Source organism: Kogia breviceps, chromosome 11 (assembly GCF_026419965.1).
Source record: "Kogia breviceps isolate mKogBre1 chromosome 11, mKogBre1 haplotype 1, whole genome shotgun sequence".
Classification (NCBI taxonomy): Eukaryota; Metazoa; Chordata; class Mammalia; order Artiodactyla; family Physeteridae; genus Kogia; species Kogia breviceps.
The window spans coordinates 50520360-50540449 of NC_081320.1; the positions used below are offsets into that span (position 1 = coordinate 50520360).

General features: G+C 35.7%; 1 protein-coding gene across 7 annotated transcripts in view; it reads left to right on the top strand.

Annotated features, from left to right (window-relative positions):
• The window catches only part of WDPCP (WD repeat containing planar cell polarity effector), a 437730-nt gene that overhangs the window by 378604 nt on the left and 39036 nt on the right, over positions 1–20090 (top strand). For 4 of the 7 annotated variants that reach the window (XM_067007520.1, XM_067007523.1, XM_067007528.1 and 1 more), the window contains 2 exons: positions 891–970; positions 16258–16317. In XM_067007520.1, the coding sequence (XP_066863621.1) occupies positions 891–970; positions 16258–16301 (124 nt within the window). In that variant the 3' untranslated portion in view covers positions 16302–16317. Of the gene's footprint in view, positions 1–890; positions 971–16257; positions 16318–19121; positions 19154–20090 lie in introns of those variants that run through there. The other 3 variants (XM_067007522.1, XM_067007524.1, XM_067007521.1) reach the window with 2 other exon arrangements.

Genomic DNA, 20090 nt, shown 5'->3' on the forward strand with positions numbered 1-20090 from the left:
CAGATAAGAACTCTAGATATTTGGATTATATTAATGTTCTTTTTCTGTGTGTGTGTTTAGTTTTTCTATAATAATAACGTATTACTTCTAAAATTAGAAAAATAGGGTTTCCCTGGTGGCGCAGTGGTTGAGAGTCCGCCTGCCGATGCAGGGGACATGGGTTCGTGCCCCGGTCCGGGAGGATCCCACATGCCGTGGAGCGGCTGGGTCGTGAGCCATGGCCGCTGAGCCTGCGCGTCCGGAGCTTGTGCTCTGCCACGGGCCACAACAGTGAGAGGCCCGCGAGCCGAAAAAAAGAATACCAAACCTTCACAGTTCATGCCCAAGGCACAGTAGCAACTTTAAATCTCAGTAATTTGTATGACAGGTACGGTAGCAAAGAACGACTACCAAAATGGAATCACCAGGTTTTCACTCCTCTCCCATAAGACTCTTTTCCCACTAAAAATTAAAAAAAATTAAAAATTTAAAAAATTTAAAAAAAAAAAAATAAAATTAGAAAAATAATATTTATTTAATAGAAAACTTTTACCATTCATTCTAATTTTTTAATACCCAGGGGGAGTTCAGAGCATCACATTTTGTTTCCATTACTGCTTATTTCTGAAAATTGTATATGTGAAATATTTCATTTGTATATTGAAGTTGAATTTAATTGCTCTTCAAAATGTCCTGTAAAATATTTAATGGTGAGAAGGTTAAAAACAGTTTTCAACATTTTTAACATTACAGTATTTAAATGATTATATTGTTGAAAGGAAATTTTTTCCATTATATTTTTTAAAACCTCGTAAGTTTGAAAATATTCAATATTTAAAATCTGTAACATATTTAACCCTATAATTTCCTTTTTCATTCTTTTTCCAATTAAAAAAACCTATACACAATAGACAAGTATTTGACAGAAGGAATGAACTTGAAAAAGACATCTGTGCTGGATCTTTGATGGCTAAGACCTGTAATGAAGAAGGTAATGGTATCCAAGGTACACAAAGTATTCAACGTGTAACAGAAAAACAGTGTCATAGCTGGCAAGAGCTTTCAGTGAATGCATAAAAATAAGAAAACCCTAAGCATTTTTAGCTGATGTGCTATAAGACTGCTCTAGGCTAGTATAATGTAAAATACCAAGTCACATGATTATAACAAAGGCTTAATTTTAATAAGCACACAAATAAATTTGGGGATTTCATTAAAATGTTGATTCTCATTCAGTAGATCTGGGCTAGAGCCCATGATTCTGAATTTCCAACAAGCTCTCAAGTAATGTATATGGTGCCGGCCTGAAGATTACACTTTGAGAAGCCAGACTTTGAAGGTCATTGAGAAAAATGGCATGATTCTTGCCCAGTTTAGTAACAAGAAGATAACAGTAAGTACTGTAACATAAGGCAGCCATGTAATATACTCCCTAAAAGTGGTACCAAAATAAAAGCATGATGAGGTAACAACAGCATTCACTCCAGCCAAGATGCTGAGCTGAGCAGGTGGCCTTCAAAGATAAGTAGAATTTTATCATGCAGAAGAAACTGCATATGAAATTATAGAAATAGAAAACATAGATAACACAGAGATGACTGCTTGTGAAGGGACAAATATAATTAATATTTGAATATTCTCACTATGTTCCCTTCACTGTCCCCTAAAGATGAACCTAAATTTGGCCTACTCATTTTCGTCCCTTTACCTCTGAGAATGGGCCAATTGAAATGCAAAATTTGGAAGAAAGGAAGACAACAGAGGACAAGAGAGGCATGTGGAGTTAAGAAACTTTAAGTGGAGTTTTTCTTCTGAAGAGCTCAGGATAAGAAATACATGAGAGCAACTTCAGCATCTGAGAGATGTGGTGAAGACAGAAAAAGAATTTTTAAGTATTGCATTGTGCCAGGGACATAGCAGTTACTAACATTTTTTTTTTTTTTCATAAACTGAGGCCTACCAACTCCATTTCACAAAGCAGATATACTACATGGTCCCAATTCTGACCCAAAATACTGTCACGTCAACTCTTCAGTTGTTCTCACCTATGAAATCAAACTTTCAATGGAATGATTCACATAAAGGATGCGCAGTTGAATAAACAGTTTAAAGTGATTCTTTTGGCATTAATGGCTTAAAGATACATGATTTTGTTTTCAGAAAAATATACTATTTTTGTCTCTTTGTTTTCCCTTGAATTTGAAGAAAAGTGTAGAGTTAACAATATTCAAAAAGGCCAGCAATAAAGTTGAAGTTAAAAGTTGACAGTTACTAGTAAGATGGCAGAATAGGAGGTCCCTCCAGCCCTCATTCCCCCACAGAAACACTGATTTGGCAATCATCCATGAATTAAAAGTGCCACTGTAGGAGCTTCAGAATCCAAGTAGAAGTTGCAGCATCCCCACTGGAGCCCAAAACCAAGGAAAGACACTTTGAGAAGGCATGCCCACACTGTGGTAGCAGGTCTGCTGAATATAGACCTGAGTGCAGCTCTAATCCCCTGTGGACATGGCTCCAGCCACACTCAACTAAGACTCAGCAGGAACCACACCCACCTGTGACTCCAATTTTAGGCCCACTGAATACACACCCAATTAAAGACCTAGAAGCAACCCCATGACAAGCTCCCACTGCTCAACTGTGATCCTGGAGGCAGTCTCATCCACCCAGAGACCTGGGAGGAGACAAGACAATCTGCACCTCAAGAAAGAGACCTGCCAACTGTGGATTTAGACGTAGTCCCATCCACCTGGGGACCCAGCATGTGGTACTCCTGCTGGTGCCCCCAGTAATAGTCTAGCCAACCATGGACCTGACTGTGGACCTGGAAACAGCCTCATAATCTGGCCTTGGCCCTGCCTAACTGCAGTTTGGAGGCAGGCTTGTCCATCCAGGGACCTAGCAGGAGTAGGCCTTTACCTGCCAAAAACAGTCTATAAAGAATAGAAGAGGTTCCTGCTCCTTCAAATGCATGCACAGACACGAATACAAGGCTATAAAGATCACAAAGAATCAGGCAAAGATGATGGCACCAAAGAAAACTAATAAAGTTCCAGTAACCAACCCCAAAGAAATGTATATCCATGAATGGCTTGACAAAGAATTGTATAAAAACTGTCATAAAGCTCAATGTTCTAAAAGAGGACACAGATAGACAACTAAAGACAATCAGGAAAACAATACCTAAACAAGATGAGATGTTCAATAAAGATATAGAAACCATTCAAAAAAGAAAATAAAAGGCACTTCCCTGGCTGTCCAGTGGTTAAGACTCCACACTCCCAATGCAGGGGGCATGGGTTTGATCCTTGGGTGACTAAGATCCTGCATGCCACACAGTGCAGCCAAAAAAATAAAAATAAAAATACTTTAAAAAAAGAATATTAAAAAAAAAAGAAGACTGAGGCTAAAGAGTACAACAACTAAAGTAAAAAATTCAATAACTTCAACAGCAGAATCAATCAAGCAGAAGAAAGAATCAGCAAACTCAAACACAGGTCATTTGAAATTTCCCACTGAGAGGAACAACAACAAAACCCAAAGAATGAAAAATGTGAAGAAAGTCTATGGGATTTATGGTATACCAATAAGGCACAAATATACACATTTTGGGAGTCCCAGAAGGAGTAGAGACAGAGAAAAAGAGAGAGAGAAAAGCTAAAAACGTATTGAAAGAAATAACGGTTGGGGGTTCCCTGGTGACGCAGTGGTTAGGAATCCGCCTGTCAATGCAGGGGACACGGGTTCGAGCCCTGGTCTGGGTAGCTCCCACATGCTGCGGAGCAACTAAGCCCATGCGCCACAACTACTGAGCCTGTGTTCTAGAGCCTGTGAGCCACAACTACGAAAGCCCATGTGCCTAGAGCCCATGCTCTGCAACAAGAGAATTCACCGCAATGAGAAGCCAGTGCACTTTAACAAAGAGTAGCCCCTGCTAGCCACAACTAGAGAAAGCCCACACACAGCAACAAAGACCCAACGCAGCCAAAATAAATAAATAAATAAAGTACAAAATACAAAATAAATAATGGTTGAAACATATGAAATCTAGAGAGAGGGAAATGGACATCCAGATTTGTGAGGCCCCAAATTACCCAAATAGGTTGAACCCAAATAGATTTTCATGAGACACAGTATAATTATAAAAAGAGAATTTTTACAGCAGTGAGAGAAAAGTAACTTGTCACATACGAGGGAGTATACGAGGAATAGCACATAAACTATTGGTGGATTTCTCTGCAGAAACCTTGCAGGTCAGAAGCGAGTGAGATGATATATTCCTTTTCTAAAAGAAAAGCTTCCAAACGAGAATACTTTACCTGGCAAAACTTCTTTCCTTTAAGAAAGAAGGAGAGATAAAGACTTTCCCAGATGAACAAATGCTTAGGGAGTTCATCATGCTTGATCTGCCTTATAAAAAGTGCTAAAGGGAGTTCAAGTTGAAACAAACAAAAAAATGCTAGACAATAACATGAAACTAACTCATTGCTAAAGGAAATATAAAGAGAAACACAATACTGTAATACTGTAATTGTGGCACATAAATCACTTGTAACACTAGTCTTTAAAGACAAAAGTAGTAAGAATAACTATAACCACTGTAATGTGTTCGTGGAAACACAATATAGAAAGAAGTAAAATCTAGCATGAGTTTGTAAATTTTTTGTGTGAGGAAAGAAGTAAAAGGTGCACTTTCTGGATATAATTGAAGTTAAGTTGTTATTAGCTTAAAACAGAGTGATATTAACTATAAAATCGTTGATGTGAGCCCAGTAGTAACTTTTATTATAAAAGTTTTTTTATTATTATTATTTTATTATAAAAAGTATAATAGATATACCAAAGATAAAGAGAAAAGAATCAAAGCATGCTATTACCAAAAAAATATATCATCAAACAATAAAGAAACGTCAGCAAAGAGGACAAGAACAAGAGAAAAAGGACAGAAAACAATTAACAAAATGGCAATAGGAAACCCTTTCCTATCAATAATCATTTTAAGTGTAAGTGGGCTAAACTCAATCAAAAGACAGAGTGGCTGAATGGATAAAAATTAAGACTCAACTACATGCTATCTACATGCTACAAGAGGCTCACTTTAGGTTTAAGGGCATGCGTAGGCTAAAAGTGAAAGTGTAGAGAAAGATATTCCATGAAAATAGTAACCAAAAGAAAGCAGAAGTCACTGTATCAGACAAAATAGACTTTAAATCAAAAATTGTCATGAGGGCTTCCCTGGTGGTGCAGTGGTTGAGATTCCACCTGCCGATGCAGGGGACATGGGTTTGTGCCCTGGTCCAGGAAGATCCCACATGCCACGGAGTGGCTAGGCCCATGAGCCATGGCCACTGAGCCTGCGCGTCCAGAGCCTGTGCTCCACAATGGGAGAGGCCACGACAGTGAGAGGCCCGCGTACCGAAAAAAAAATAGTCATGAGACAAAGAAGTTCATTATATAATGATAAAGGGTCAATTCAACAGGAAAATATAACAATTATAAATATATATGTGCCCAACATCAAATATAAAATGTTTATTAATATGTAAAGAAAACATTGACAGATCTGAGGAGCAAAATTGACAGCAATACAATAATAGTAGGATACTTCAATACCTAACTCTTTATAATGTATAAATCATTCAGACAGGAAAAATCTAGAAGGAAACAGCAGTACTGAACAACACTATACACCAAACTAAAACTGAAGACAGGGCTTCCCTGGTGGTGCAGTGGTTGAGAATCCGCCTGCTGATGCAGGAGACACGGGTTCGTGCCCCGGTATGGGAAGATCCCACATGCCGCAGAGCGGCTGGGCCCATGAGCCATGGCCGCTGAGCCTGTGCGTCTGGAGCCTGTGCTCCGCAATGGGAGAGGCCACAACAGTGAGAGGCCCGCGTACCGCAAAAAAACAAAAAAACAAAAAAACTGAAGACAAATACAGAACAATAGCAGCAGAATACTCATTCTTCTCAGGTGTACATGGACCATCATCCAGATAAATCACATGCTAGGTCATAAGGTCATAAAACAATTCTTAACAAATTTAAGAAGACTGGAATCATTCCAATTATCTTTTCTGATAACAATGTAATGAAACTAGAAATGAATACAAGAAAGAAAATGGGATAACTAATGGGATTTTTAAAAATACACTCTTAAACAACTATTGGGTCAAAGAAGAAATCAAAAATAAATTAGAAAATATCTTGAGACAAACGAAAATGAAAACATACCAAAACTTATAGGAAGCAGCATAAACAGTACCAAGAGGAAAGTTTATAAACAATAAACTTTTTATTTTAAAAAATTACTAATGAACAACATAACTTTACACTTCAAGGAACTAGAAAAGAACAAAGTAATCCCAAAGCTGGCAGAAGGTAGGAAATAATCAAGATTAGAGTAGAAATAAGTTAAATAGAAAATAGAAAAACTATTTTTAAAAATCATTGAAACTAAGAACTGGTTTTTGGAAAAGATAAAGTCAACAAACCCTTAGCTAGACTAACTAAGAAATAAAGAGGGAAGACTTAAATAAATAAAATCAGAAATAAAGGTGGAGATATTGCAACTGATCCCACAGAAACAAAAATGATCATTATGGACTATTATGAACTATTATGTACCAATAAGCTGAAAAACCTAGAAAAATGGCAAAATTCCTAGAAACCCATAATTTACCAAGAATGAATCAAGAATAACCTGAGCAGATCAATGACAAATAAGGAAATTGAAGAGGTAATCAAAAAAATTCCAACAAAGAAAAGCCCAGGACCAGATGGATTCACAAGTGAATTCTAGAAAACATTTAAAGAAGAATTAATAACAGTCCTCTCAAACTTTTCCCAAAAATTGAAGAAGAGGGAAAACTTCCAAACTTATTCTATGAGGCCAACATCACCCTGATACCAAAGCCAGACAAAGACACCAGAAGAAAAGAAAACCACAGGCCAACATCCCTGATGAACATTGATGCAAAAATTTCCAACAAAGTACTAGCAAACTGAATTCAACAGCACATTAAAAGAATCACACACTTGACCAAGTAGGATTTATCCCTAAAATGCAAGGATGGTTCAACATACAAAAATCATAGACTGTGATACACATTAACAGAACAAAGGATAATATTCAAATGATCATCTCAATAGACGCAGGAAAACATTTGACAAAATTCAACATCCTTTCATGATTTAAAAACAAACATAAAAACCTCTCAACAAATCAGGTGCAGAAAGAACTTATCTATTAAAGACCTTAACTTACCTTACAATAAAGACCATTTATGAAAAGGCCACACTTAACATCATACTCGGCAATGAAAGGCTGAAACCACTCCCTTTAATTTCTGGAACAGGCAAGAATGCTCACTCTCACCTCCCTATTCAACACAGTACTGGAAGTCCTAGCCAGAACAATTAGAAACAAAAAATAAATAAAAGCATCCAAATTGGAAAGAAAGAAGTAAAATTATTTTTGTTTGCAGATGATATATTCTTATATGTAGAAAACCCTAAAGACTCCATAAAAAACTTTTAGAACCGAACAAAACCCCAATGGCATTTTTTACAGGAATAGAAAAGGCAATCCTAAAATTCATTTAGAACCACAAAAGACACCAAATAGCCAAAGCAATTTTAAGCAAGAATAACATTGGAGGTAACACATTCCCTGATTTCAAAACATACTACAAATCTATAATACTCAAAACAGTATAGTACTGGCATAAAAACAGACATATAGACCAGTGAAACAGAATAGAGAGCACAGAAGTAAACCCATACATATAAGATCAACTGATCTTCAAAAAGGGTGCCAAGAATACACAATGGGAAAAAGATAGTTTCTTCCATACTTGTAGGAAAACTAGATGTCTATCTAGAAACCAATAAAACTGAACCCTTATCTCATTCCATATTTAAAAATATGCATTCAAAATGTATTACACACCTAAATTTAAAACCAGAAACAATAAACTCTTAGAATAAAACAGAGGGAAAGCTAAACATTGAACTATGCAATTTCTTGGATATGACACTAAAAGCACAGACAACCAAAGCAAAAATAGATAAGTGGGATTAAATCAAACTAAAAATTTTCTACACAGCAAAAGAAACCATCAACAAAATGAAAAGGCAATATTGGGAGAAAGTATTTGCAGAGCATATATCTGATATGGGATAAATACCTAAAATATATAAAGAAATCAGATAACCCAGTAAAAAAGAAAATCCAATTTAAAAATGGGCAGAGGACCTGAATAGACCTTTTTACAAAGAAGACATACAAATGGCCAACACATACATGAAAAAGTGCTCAAAATCACCAATCAGGAAAATGCAAATCAAAACCACGAGATATCACTTCATATCTCTTAGGATGGCTATTATCAAAAATACAAACAACAACAGGTGTTGGCAAGGATGTGGACAAAAGGGAACCTTTATATACTGTTGGTGGGAATGTAAATTGGTGGAGCCACTATGGAAAACAAAATGGGGATTTCTCAAAAAATTAAAAATAGAATTACCATTTTATCCAGCAATTCCACTTCTGGCTTTATATATCTAAAGGAACTGAAATCTGGTTCTTAAAGAAATATCTACAATCCCACATTTGTCACAGTGTTATTCACAATATTTGGGTTGGAAACAACCCAAATGTTCATCAGTGAGCAAATGGATAAAGAAAATATTCTATATACATATAATGGAATATTATCCAGCCCTTAAAAAGAAGGAAATTCTATCATTTGTTACAATATAGATGGACCTGAAAAACAGTTATGCTAAATAAAATAAGTCAAAACATAGAAGCAGAAAGTGAAATGATGATGGCCAGGGGCTGGGGAGAAGGGGAAGTGGGAAAGTGTTGGCCAAAGGATACAAAATTTCACTTATGCAAAATAAGTTCTGGAGATCTGCTATACAACACAGGGGCTATGATGAACAATACTGTATTATATACTTAAAATGTTGCTAAGAGAGTAGATCTTAGGTTAAGTGCTCTTACACAAAGGAAAAAAGAAAAAAATACAAGGGAGGTTGGATGGGAGGAAACTCTTGGAGGTGATGGATAAGTTTATGACAATAATAGCGCTGACAGTTTCACAGGTATACATGTATCTCCAAATACATCAAGTTGAATACATTAAATATCTATAGCTTTTTGTATCACTGTGGTTAATACAGTTTCCTTCATGGTATGTAAGCAAAAGTAATTGAAGTACTTGAGTTATTTTGAAATGACCAAGAATTGATTGCTGAATTTTGTCATTTTGACAGTGCACTGGGCTAGTAGATCATGGCTTTACATGCTTTATAAGCCCAATGATGTTAAAGTATAAAGCAGTAGTGAAAGATAAGGACTAAAAGGTAGGTAATGGGTCAGACTGTACATGGGCTGTGGTGCAAGGCTAAAGAGTTTATATTTATTTCAGTAGGTAGTTATATGGCTTTTAAGGTTATAGGCAAGAGAGTAATATTATCAAAAGCATGGCATAAGAATATCAATCTACTGGCCTCATCCTAAGTTGACTGAAATGAGAAATAACAGAAGGAAATACTAAACAGCAAGCTCATTATGATACTTTGGGAGTACAGTAAGCCTGAGGCAAAATATTGATAGGAACAGAAAAGGACAATTTTTGAGATTAATAAAAGATTTAATATGACCTGTAAGCATCTTTCATCCAGCATTCAACAAATACTTATTGAGTGCCTCCTATGTACCAGAAACTATGTTATAGGGTGAAAACAGAGGTAAAAGACATAATCCCTGCATATAATGTGTTCACAGTTGATAACTATGGTAGAATGCTTTTGATACATTCTCCAAACTGACATTAAAGTGACTTTAAACTATTTAGACCTTTTATAATATATCCATATCATCCCTATCCAACCTTATTTTCTACTACTGCATATTTTTTAACTACCTCTACTTCCTTGTCACCCAAAACATATTAATACCTAAATGATCCTTTCTACCCAATTCTTCTAAAAATATTCATTTTGAAAACGATTAATCTTTTCCTACTGACCAATTCTAATGATTTTTCCCAGAACTCTTCCACACAACTGCTGATAACATTCTATATTATTGACTACTCCTTCCTTGAAAAACCTTATTTTTCCTTGATTGTACTCTAGCAACTGAATCCTCTTTTGCCCAATATAGATCTTAGCTCAATAACTGTTTTAGAATAGTATTCAGATAAGTTTAAAATATTTTTTTAAGCAACCAATTCTAATATAAGTGGCTAAATAACACATCAGGGTCTCCCTTTGTGTTTTACTATGTGTGAACTTCCACACTTAGGTACCAAAGGATTAATACAGTAAGAACAAATTAATGAATATGGGTTGTATTAGTTAGGTTCTCCAGAGAAATAAAACCAATAGGGTGTGTGTGTGTGTGTGTGTGTGTGTGTGTGTGTGTGTGTGTGTGTGTGTGTCTATTACAAGGAATCGGCTCATGTGATTATGGAGGCTGACAAGTTCCAAGACCTACGATCTGCAAGCTGGAAACCCAGCAGATCTGACGGTTTAGTTCTAATCTGAAGGCCAACAGGCTCAAATCCAGGAAGAGCTGATGTTTCAGTTCAAGTCCAAAGGCAGGAGAAAACCAATGCCCCAGGTCAAAGGCAGACAAAGCAGGAGTTCCCCCCTATTCAGGGAAGGGCCAGCCTTTTCTTCTATTCAAGCCTTCAATTGATTAGACGAATCCCATCCACATTAGGAAGGGCAATCTACTTTACTCAGTCTATCAATTTAAATGTTAAATTCATCCAAAAGTATTTTCATAGAAACACCCAGAACGATGTTTGACCAAATACATGGGTACCCTATGGCTCAGTCACATTGACACAGAAACAAATATCCATATGGATTCTGCTTAGCCAAGTTTAATTACCTAGTAGAAAACCCATTATAAAGGTGGGATTTTCTAACACAAACTAAGAATAGGCAGGAATTCTACAGAGATGAGGCTGATGAGGAAGCTATACAAACTAAATTAATAGACAGAAAAGCAAAAATGAACAACAAAAACCTAACAAATGACCAAGTTGGCTAAGTTGAGAACTTTACTGAAATATGCAATTTGAAAGAAAAAGTGGAAGTAGCCAAAAGAGGAGAAAAAAATACAATAAAGGAGAAAAAAGACAGAAACTTTAAATGGTTCTTCCCTTCTGTCTTTATAGAAATCATAAATGAATCATATAATCTGAGAAGATGTTTTATTTTTTTAATTTTCTACCTAAAACAAAATTAAAAACAAAAATTAAAATGAAATTTAAAAATTAATGTCCAACGAGGTTCTGGTTCAAGATGGAAGTTAGGGGACTTGCCTGGTGGTGGAGTGGTTTAGAATCCACCTACCAAGGCAGGGGACATGGGTTCGATCCCTGGCCCGGGAAGATCTCACACGCCATGGAACAACTAAGCCCCTGAGCCACAACTACTGAGCCTGCGCTCTAGATCCCACGAGCCACAACTACTGAGCCTGCATGCCACAACTACTGAAGCCCGTGCGCCCTAGAGCCCACACATTGCAACTACTGGGCCCATGCGCCACAACTACTGAAGCCCACATTCTCTGCGGCCCATGTGCCACAACTGCTGAGCCCACATACTGCAACTACTGAAGCCCACGTGCCTAGAGCCTGTGCTCCAAACAAAAGAAGCCACTTCAATGAGAAGCCTGTGCATCACAATGAGGAGTAGCCCCCACTTGGCGCAACTAAAGAAAGTCCACACACAGCAACAAAGACCCAAGGCAGCCAAAAAAAAAAAAGGTGGCAATTAGGAGGGTCTTGAGCTCACCTCATCCCATGGACACACTGAATCTATAGTTATATAGGGAACAATTTTCTCTGAAAAAAAAAAAAAAAACAGAAACTAGCTAAGTGACTCCTATACATCAGGCAAATGAGGAAAAAAAACATCGAAATGGGTAGGAGAGACTGAGACATAATCTTGTCACAAACTCACCCCATATGGCAACCCACAACTGGAACTCTCAAATTGGAACTTCCCTCTGAGGAACAAAGGGTTTGAACCCCATGTCTAGTTCCCCAACTTTTCCGATCTGTAACTTCGAGCTGAGCCCCTAATCATCTAGCTTTGAAAGCCAATGGGGCTTGCATCCACTAGACCAACAAGGCTCTATCAAACTGAGAAACAGTTTTTAAAGTGCTCATAGACTCACCTGAGTATGTCCCAGGGCCCAGGGCAGAGGCTCCAACTGAAAAAACACCCAGTCTTTTTGTGAAAGAGACCCGTTTACTTGTCTTAAATCTTCAGCCTAAGGAACAGACATCTAATTTAACACCCATACAGATGCCTACTGAACTACTTTCCAAAGATGCAGGCTAGCGCTCTCCCTCTGCTTTGCTCCAGGTCACTGGTATCTCCTGGAAAGGAACTGAGCACTCAGTGGCTATTTTCACAGCAATAAAACAAACAATTCTAAAATTGTATGGAACTACAAAAGACCCCAAATAGGCAAAACAATCTTGAGAAAGAAGAAAAAACCTGGAGGCATCATGCTTCCTGATTTCAAACTATATTACAAGTTATAGTAATCAAAACAGTATGGTATTGGCATTAAAACAGACACGTAGATCAATGGAGAATAGAGAGCTCAGAAATAAACCCACAAGTATATGGTCAATTAATTTACAACAAAAGAGCCAAGAATATATGTGGGGAAAGAACAGTCTCTTCAATGAATGGTGTTGGGGAAAACTGGACAGTCACATGTTGAAGAATGAAAATAGACCACTATCCTACACCATACACAAAAGTTAACTCAAAATTCATTAAAGAGTTGAATGTAAGACCTGAAACCATAAAACCCCTAGAAGAAAACATACACAGTAACTGCCTTGACATCAACCTTGGTGATGATTTTTGGATTTGACAACAAAAGCAAAGGAAACAAAAACAAAAATAAACAAGTGAGTCTACATAAAACTTTTACAAAGCCTCTGCACAGCAAAGGAAGTCATCAACAAAATCAAAAGGCAACCTACAGACTGGGAGAAAATATTTGCATATCACATATTTGATAAGTGGTTAATATCAAAAATATATAAAAACTCACATAAGTTAACAGAAAAAAAAATCTGATTTTAAAATGGGCAGAGGATCTGAATAGACATTTTTCCAAAGAAGACATACAGATGACCAACAGGTACATGATAAGGTGCTCAACGTCACTAATCATCTGGGAAATGCAAATTAAAACCACAATGAGATATCACTTCACACCTGTCAGAATGTCTATCATCAAAAAGACAAGTAATAACAAGTGCTGGTCAGAATGTGGAGAAAAAGGAACCCTCATGCACTGTTGGTGTAAATGTAAATTGGTACAGCCACTATGGAAAACAGTATGAAGGTTCCTCAAAAAATTAAAAATAGAACTACCAGATGATCCAGCAATTCCACTTCTGGGTACTTATCAGAAGAAAACAAAAGCACTACCTCAAAAAGATATCTGTACCCCCATGTTTGTTGCAACATTATTTACAGTAGCCAACATATGGAACCAACCTAAGCGTCCATTAGTGAATGAATGGATAAAAAAACGTGATACACACACACACACACACACACACACACAGAGGAATACTATCAGCCATAATAATGAAGGAAATTCTGCCATTTGTGCCAACATGAATGGACCTTGAGGGCATTATGCTAAGTGAAAGAAGCTAGACTGAGAAAGACAACTGTATGATCTCACTTATATGCAGAATATTTAAAAAACCCCAAATACCCAAACTCATAGACAGAGAACAGATTGGTGGTTTGCTAGAAGTGGGGATTGAGGGGTAGGCTAAGTAGGTAAAAGGCAGCAAAAGATACAAACTTCCACTTACAAAATAAATCATGGGGATGTAATGTACAGCAAAGTGACTATAGTCAATAATACTGTACTGTATATTTGAAAGTTGTTAAGAGAGCAGATATTAAAAGTTCTCATCCCAAGAAAAAAAGTGTAACTATGTGTGGTAACAGATGTTAACTAGACATATTTTGGTGATAATTTTGCAATATATAAACATCTAATCATTATGTTGTACATCTGAATCTAATATGTCAATTACATAATTTTAATATATTATTTAAATTTTAATAATAAAAGTTTAAACTTTTATTAAACACACATAAAATTATCCTGTCAAACTATCACAAAAATTTCTAACTGCTTTTTCTCTTATTTTTTCTATTTTTCATCACAAATAATAAATAGTTCACAGACCAGTAGCAAACAGTTTGCAGATCAATATTAGTCTTCATCCAACACTCTGAGTAACACTGGTCTAAGAGTATTATTAAATTTATTTTATCCTTATTTATCCTTATTTATCCTTATTAAATTTAGTGAGAAAGCTCATGTAATAAATTTGTGATGAAACAGCAACAACACTGGATGTGTTCAAGTCAAAAAGACCTAATGGATATGTACTTAAGACACTTAAGACACTGGATAATGATCACAAATAATTCTTTTTTTTTTAAAGCATTACAGTGGTCAGCCTAACACTGACAATTTTCTTGGTCAAATACTGAAAAAAATTATCCAATAATTTACCATCCTTCCTATAAAACTAATGAGACTGTGACACAACCAGCAAGGACTTTCTGGAAAGCAATTCTCATTGTATTGATTTAATTTATTTCTATCACAGTCCATATAATGTTATAGATATAATCTACATACCTCAATTTTTAAAGGCTTTGATTGTGTCCTATATTCCAAAACAAGCCAGAAAATGTTTTAATCTTAAACACCTCTCTACCACTATTAGGGGCCATTATGAATAAGAATGTCCACGGTAAAGCAAACAATCGCTGATCATTTACAATGTGCCAGGCATTCTGCTAAGTACTTTAGGTACTATGCTAAAGCTAGCTATCCTCCATGTAAAGAATAAATTTCACTCAGTTTATTTACTTAGGTAGAAATAAATTTTAAAATGATATGGAAAGGGGAAAATCGATAGAAATGAATGTAAGAGTTAAAAAATAGGAGTAACATTACCATAGTTTGGAAAAAGGCTATCTAGACTAGAGATCTGCAAAGTACAGCCCATGGACCAAGTCTGACTGCCACCTGTTTTTTTAGAGCCCACAAGCTAGAATGGTTTCACATTTTTAAATGTTTTGGAAAAAATCAAAAGAAGAACAATACTTTGTGACACACAGAAGTTCAGTTTCAATGTCTATAAATAAAGTTTTATTGGAACACAGCCATGCTTATTCTTTTACATTGGTTATAGCTGTTTTCATGCTACAATAGCAGAACTGAGTAGCACTTCATATGGCTGCTTAGCACACTGCAAACTGCAGTGACACAGTTATAAATCCACAGCCTTTCAAGTGCCACATCACAATTTTAAACTTTATTTTTATTACCAGTGCCTGCTCATCGTATCAAAACCAGAAAAGAAGATTAGACTTCAAATGTCACACTTTTAAGGCACAGTGGAGAGTGGATTGTTCTGTTATCAAATTAGATGGCAAAGCACCGTGTTTATTATGCAATGACACTATAGCTGTGCTCAATCGAATCCAATATACATGAATATTACCAATCAAAGGACTCATCACAATATCCCCTGCCAGAGGTAAACAATGGTCAGAAAAAAATAGAAAATTTAAAATGGTGTGTCTCATAGGAAAGTTTCTTCACAAAAATAAAAAAATGAACATGAGGCTCCGACCAAGTAAGTTCCTGAATGGCTCATTTGTTGGCCAATCAAGGAAAGCCATTTACTGATGGTTAGTTAATTAAATCATATTTGATTGTAGAAACTGAAGAAGTGTGTCGAGAGAAAATAATCTCTGTCTGAGATTATCAACCATTCAGTGAGTACAGTTACTCAAAAAATTGAGGACATTGGGAGCAATATGAATAGCTGATGAAAAAACAGGGCAAAAAAAAAACACACAAATACACGCAAGGAAAATGATTTCAAGTGGTTTTCTTTGGTCAAAAGATGTTGTGGATACCACTCAATTGTTGCTTTTTATTTGAGGAGTCAATGCCAAGTTTGGAGTAACCTCTATGAACAGTCTGTGTGAAACAATTCCAGGCAATAATATCTTCTAAGTTGAGAAAATGCTAGTTCAGTACAACCTATAGTGGAATCTGCTAAGATGTGTTACAACCGATGATGCCAATTATATGTGGAGGACAAAAAGACAAATTTACAAAGCGTGTTTTAAATGTTATGGTTATTCACGGTATTTATTATTCAATCAGCAGGTACCCTGCAGAAAATATTTGAATTAATCATGTGCTACTGAACCAACAGTGTCAAAGGTGAATTTCACTCACTCCTGTGGGTTTAACTGTCCTCAGCTTTGTGAATTTTTGTCAAAAATGGAAGCTGAATATCTTGACTTGCCCTACCATGCAGAAGTTCAAAAACTTTGCAGTGACAAAATTTTATTGTGACTTTTTTAGGTACTGAGACTAAAATTTTTCTAAATGAGAAGAACCACTACTGACCACTATTATCAAACTGAATGGCTTAGGAAATCAGCTTTTGCTGCAAACTTGATAATGTTTCTTAATGAATTAACCTAAAATTATAAGGCAAACAGTTGTTAATATGTGAATTTTTTTACTGAAGTAAAGCCAATACAATGCTAATTAATGCTGTTTGAATCAGAAGTAATATCACATTGTGTTATCAAGAGTTAAAACAAAAAATAATATCTATATTCCCACACAAATCTGAAATAGATATACTTTCTAATATCAAATTAAACTCCAGAGAGGGTAAACAACTGTCCCAGGTTTAGCACTTGAAGTCCCAAATCCTGGGTAACTGCTCAGTCCCAGGAAACTAGAACAACTGGTCTCCCTAATTCCAGCAGTGATTTTTGGACCTGAATGAATATGTAAAGGAAATTTCCATATTTCAAAACCCATCAACTGCAACTGAGGAGCTTCTACCTAACTTGCAACTGGAAATGATTAACCTGCAATATAATAACATGCTAAAAGTCAAAAATCAAAAGAAGAATCTAATAAAATAAGATGAATCTAATAAAAAAAGAAGAATTCTATAAAATAAGATGCTGCTCATGGATTGGTATCAGTGTGTGGTACTAATCTGTTTGAAAGGGCATATTCAGAGGTGAAATACATGAAATCTCATCATAGATCAGCATTAACAGATGAATGTTTGCAGTTGAGTTTGATGAGAGAGAACACTGACTTTGAACCCCAATCAAATGAAATGCTAGCCCCCATTCCAATTAGATGTGTGCCACAAAAACACCTGTAATCAGTTATTATTATTATAGTTTGAATTTCATCAAGACAAACATTTTAGAATCTCTCTCTCTTGCTATATAAGTACTAACATAATACCTTCAATTTTGCCTACTGGCTTGCAAAGCCTAAAATATTTACTACCTGGCCCTTTACATTATGCAAGCCCCTCATCTAGACTAAGATAAATATAGTTAAGGGATGGGGACTGTCATAGTTGACAAGAAACTGAATGAAGCAGTAACTGTCTTTTATGAGAAAAATAAACAGAAAGTGGTATGTGTTTAAAAGACTGTAACATAGCAGAGTCAGAAGCAATCACTTCATTACACCAAGCTCTTTAGATGTCCATCCTAGATCATAGATCTTAACACTTCTGCTATGGAAGTTAATTTTCCTTTATATGAAAACGTGGCATGGATTCAAGGATGATTGATGGTGACTAACATGGTGAAACAGTGTTGATTTTTAAACATTTTGAAAAGTATAGTTGTTTAGTGCAAAGTGTCAAGATTACAGGGATAGCAATTACTATTTAATTACACAAAGTACACTGGGCTGTTTTACGGTCTATGGAAAACTTTTAGAAACATAAATTAAAGCGGGTTATTTTGTTTTGTTTTAGTTTTGTTTAGTCATAAGAATGATGTATGACTATTAGGAAGACAAAATGTTATACCAGTTTCTGAGAGAGATGGCTAATTTTATACTCCTAGAGAGCTTCCAAAAGAGAATAACCATCTTACTGTAGGCATTAAACTTTTATCTACCTAAAGGCAAGAGCCAATCCATTATTTTAAAAAAATCAAATGTCCTATGAAAGCATTACAATCCAGATTTCATAAGATGGCTCCATACCATATTAGAACTGTTATGAAAATTTTAAACTATATAGCTAATATTCCAGTCAATAGAAAAATACCACAAAATAGCATGTAATTTACAGTTAATGATAGACAAGTAACATGTATTTTTATAAAAATATCATCATCATCATGGCATTTCATGGTGCTAGGACTACAAAGAAGAATAAGATTCTGCTGATAAGCTTAAGAAAATTTATAATCTACTTGGTAAGTAGACTAAATAAATACAGGAAATAAATAATAATATATGTGAACATAGCCTAGTGCCAAATGAGCAGTATATGCATGTGTGCACTAAGTGCTGTGAGAAAACAGAAACACAATTGGGACTTATTAATACAACCGATTATATACACAATTACTTGTTTCAAGGATGAAAATATGTAAATTAATGTCTACCTACTATTCATCAATAATGAGAAACTAGACTGTGGCAGTAATGTCACTTCCTTTTCCTCAGTCTAATATTTAAATTTAAGTAAAGATGATTCTTTTAAAAGCATCATTTTGATGTACTAAGCCAGAGTCAGCAGGTCTCATATCACTGCTATGAGAGCAAATAATCCACTAATCAAATATAGTATTCTTTCCCATTGAGAAAAAAAAAAAAAGCCCTCATAAAACTTAACACAGCTCCCCAGGTAACCACCACTAATCAACCAGAATTGGCACTTAGATGAAACTTACTTGCCATGCAAGTTTTAAGGCATATCTTTAAGAACAGAAGGAACAATAAAGGCATAGTCTACTCATTTGATTTCAGCACATTAGCCATAACATGTATGTATGAGAATAACTGGTATTTTCATACTATTTTGAAGTTTGGTTATTGCTTTCTCTAGAGTTTTAAGTATTTTATTTATGGTTATTTTAAGTATTTCTCCTTTTAGTGAGGATATGAAAATGTTCTATTAACAATTTTTATTAAAGTCCTTTATTAGATTTTAAGATAATGAATGTTATGATCTTTTATTTTAGAAGAAGAAATGAGAGAAGATGGCAGAGGACAGGTAAAACTCTTTCTCTTACTGTTTATTAGACATCTAAATTCCAAAAGAAAAGCATACTGTGATTATTTTGAATTCAGGAAAAGCTGCCTACTGGTATACATTAGCTGGAAACAGCTTTCTAGAAAACTATTCAGCTTGCCAGTAGTTCAAAGTTATAATTATTATTAATATAGTTATTTTTGAAAAACAAAATTATGCATAATGAACTATGCACAAAAGAAATTATATATCTGGAATTTGCCTCAAAATAATCCAGTGGGGAGAAAGCAAGAGGGATCAGATGAATTAAAGTTGCCAAGAGTTGATGACTGATGAAGGTGGGTGATGAGTAATATAGTAGTTTATATATACCATTCTCTCTACTTCTGTGTATATTTGAAAGTATCCAAAGTTAAACGTAAAAATAAAAGGTTTATAACAATTATGAAGTTATCCAATTCATTTTTATCACATTTATGTGTAATTTTTGTAAATAATGCATGTGGGGTCCCTCTTCATCTTCTGTTGCTGACATCACATCTAAGTTCATTCTGAGAGAAGAAATCAATGACCTGCTACACCAATTCCAAAAGCTTTTGTATAACTCAGAGGAAGCCTCATAATTTTATTAAAAGCCCACAGTGGGGACTTCCCTGGTGGCACAGTGGTCAAGAATCCGCCTACCAGTGCAGGGGACAGGAGTTTGATCCCTGGTCCAGGAAGATCACACATGCCACAGAGCAACTAAGCCCGTGTGTCACAACTAACTGAGCCTGCACTCTAGAGCCTGTGAGCCACAACTACTGAGCCCACATGCCACAACTACTGAAGGCTACGAACCTAGAGCCTGTGCTCCGCAATAAGAGAAGCCACCGCAATGAGAAGCCCATGCACTACAACTAAGAGTAGCCCCCACTCACTGCAACTAGAGAAAGCCTGCAAGCAGAAATGAAGACCC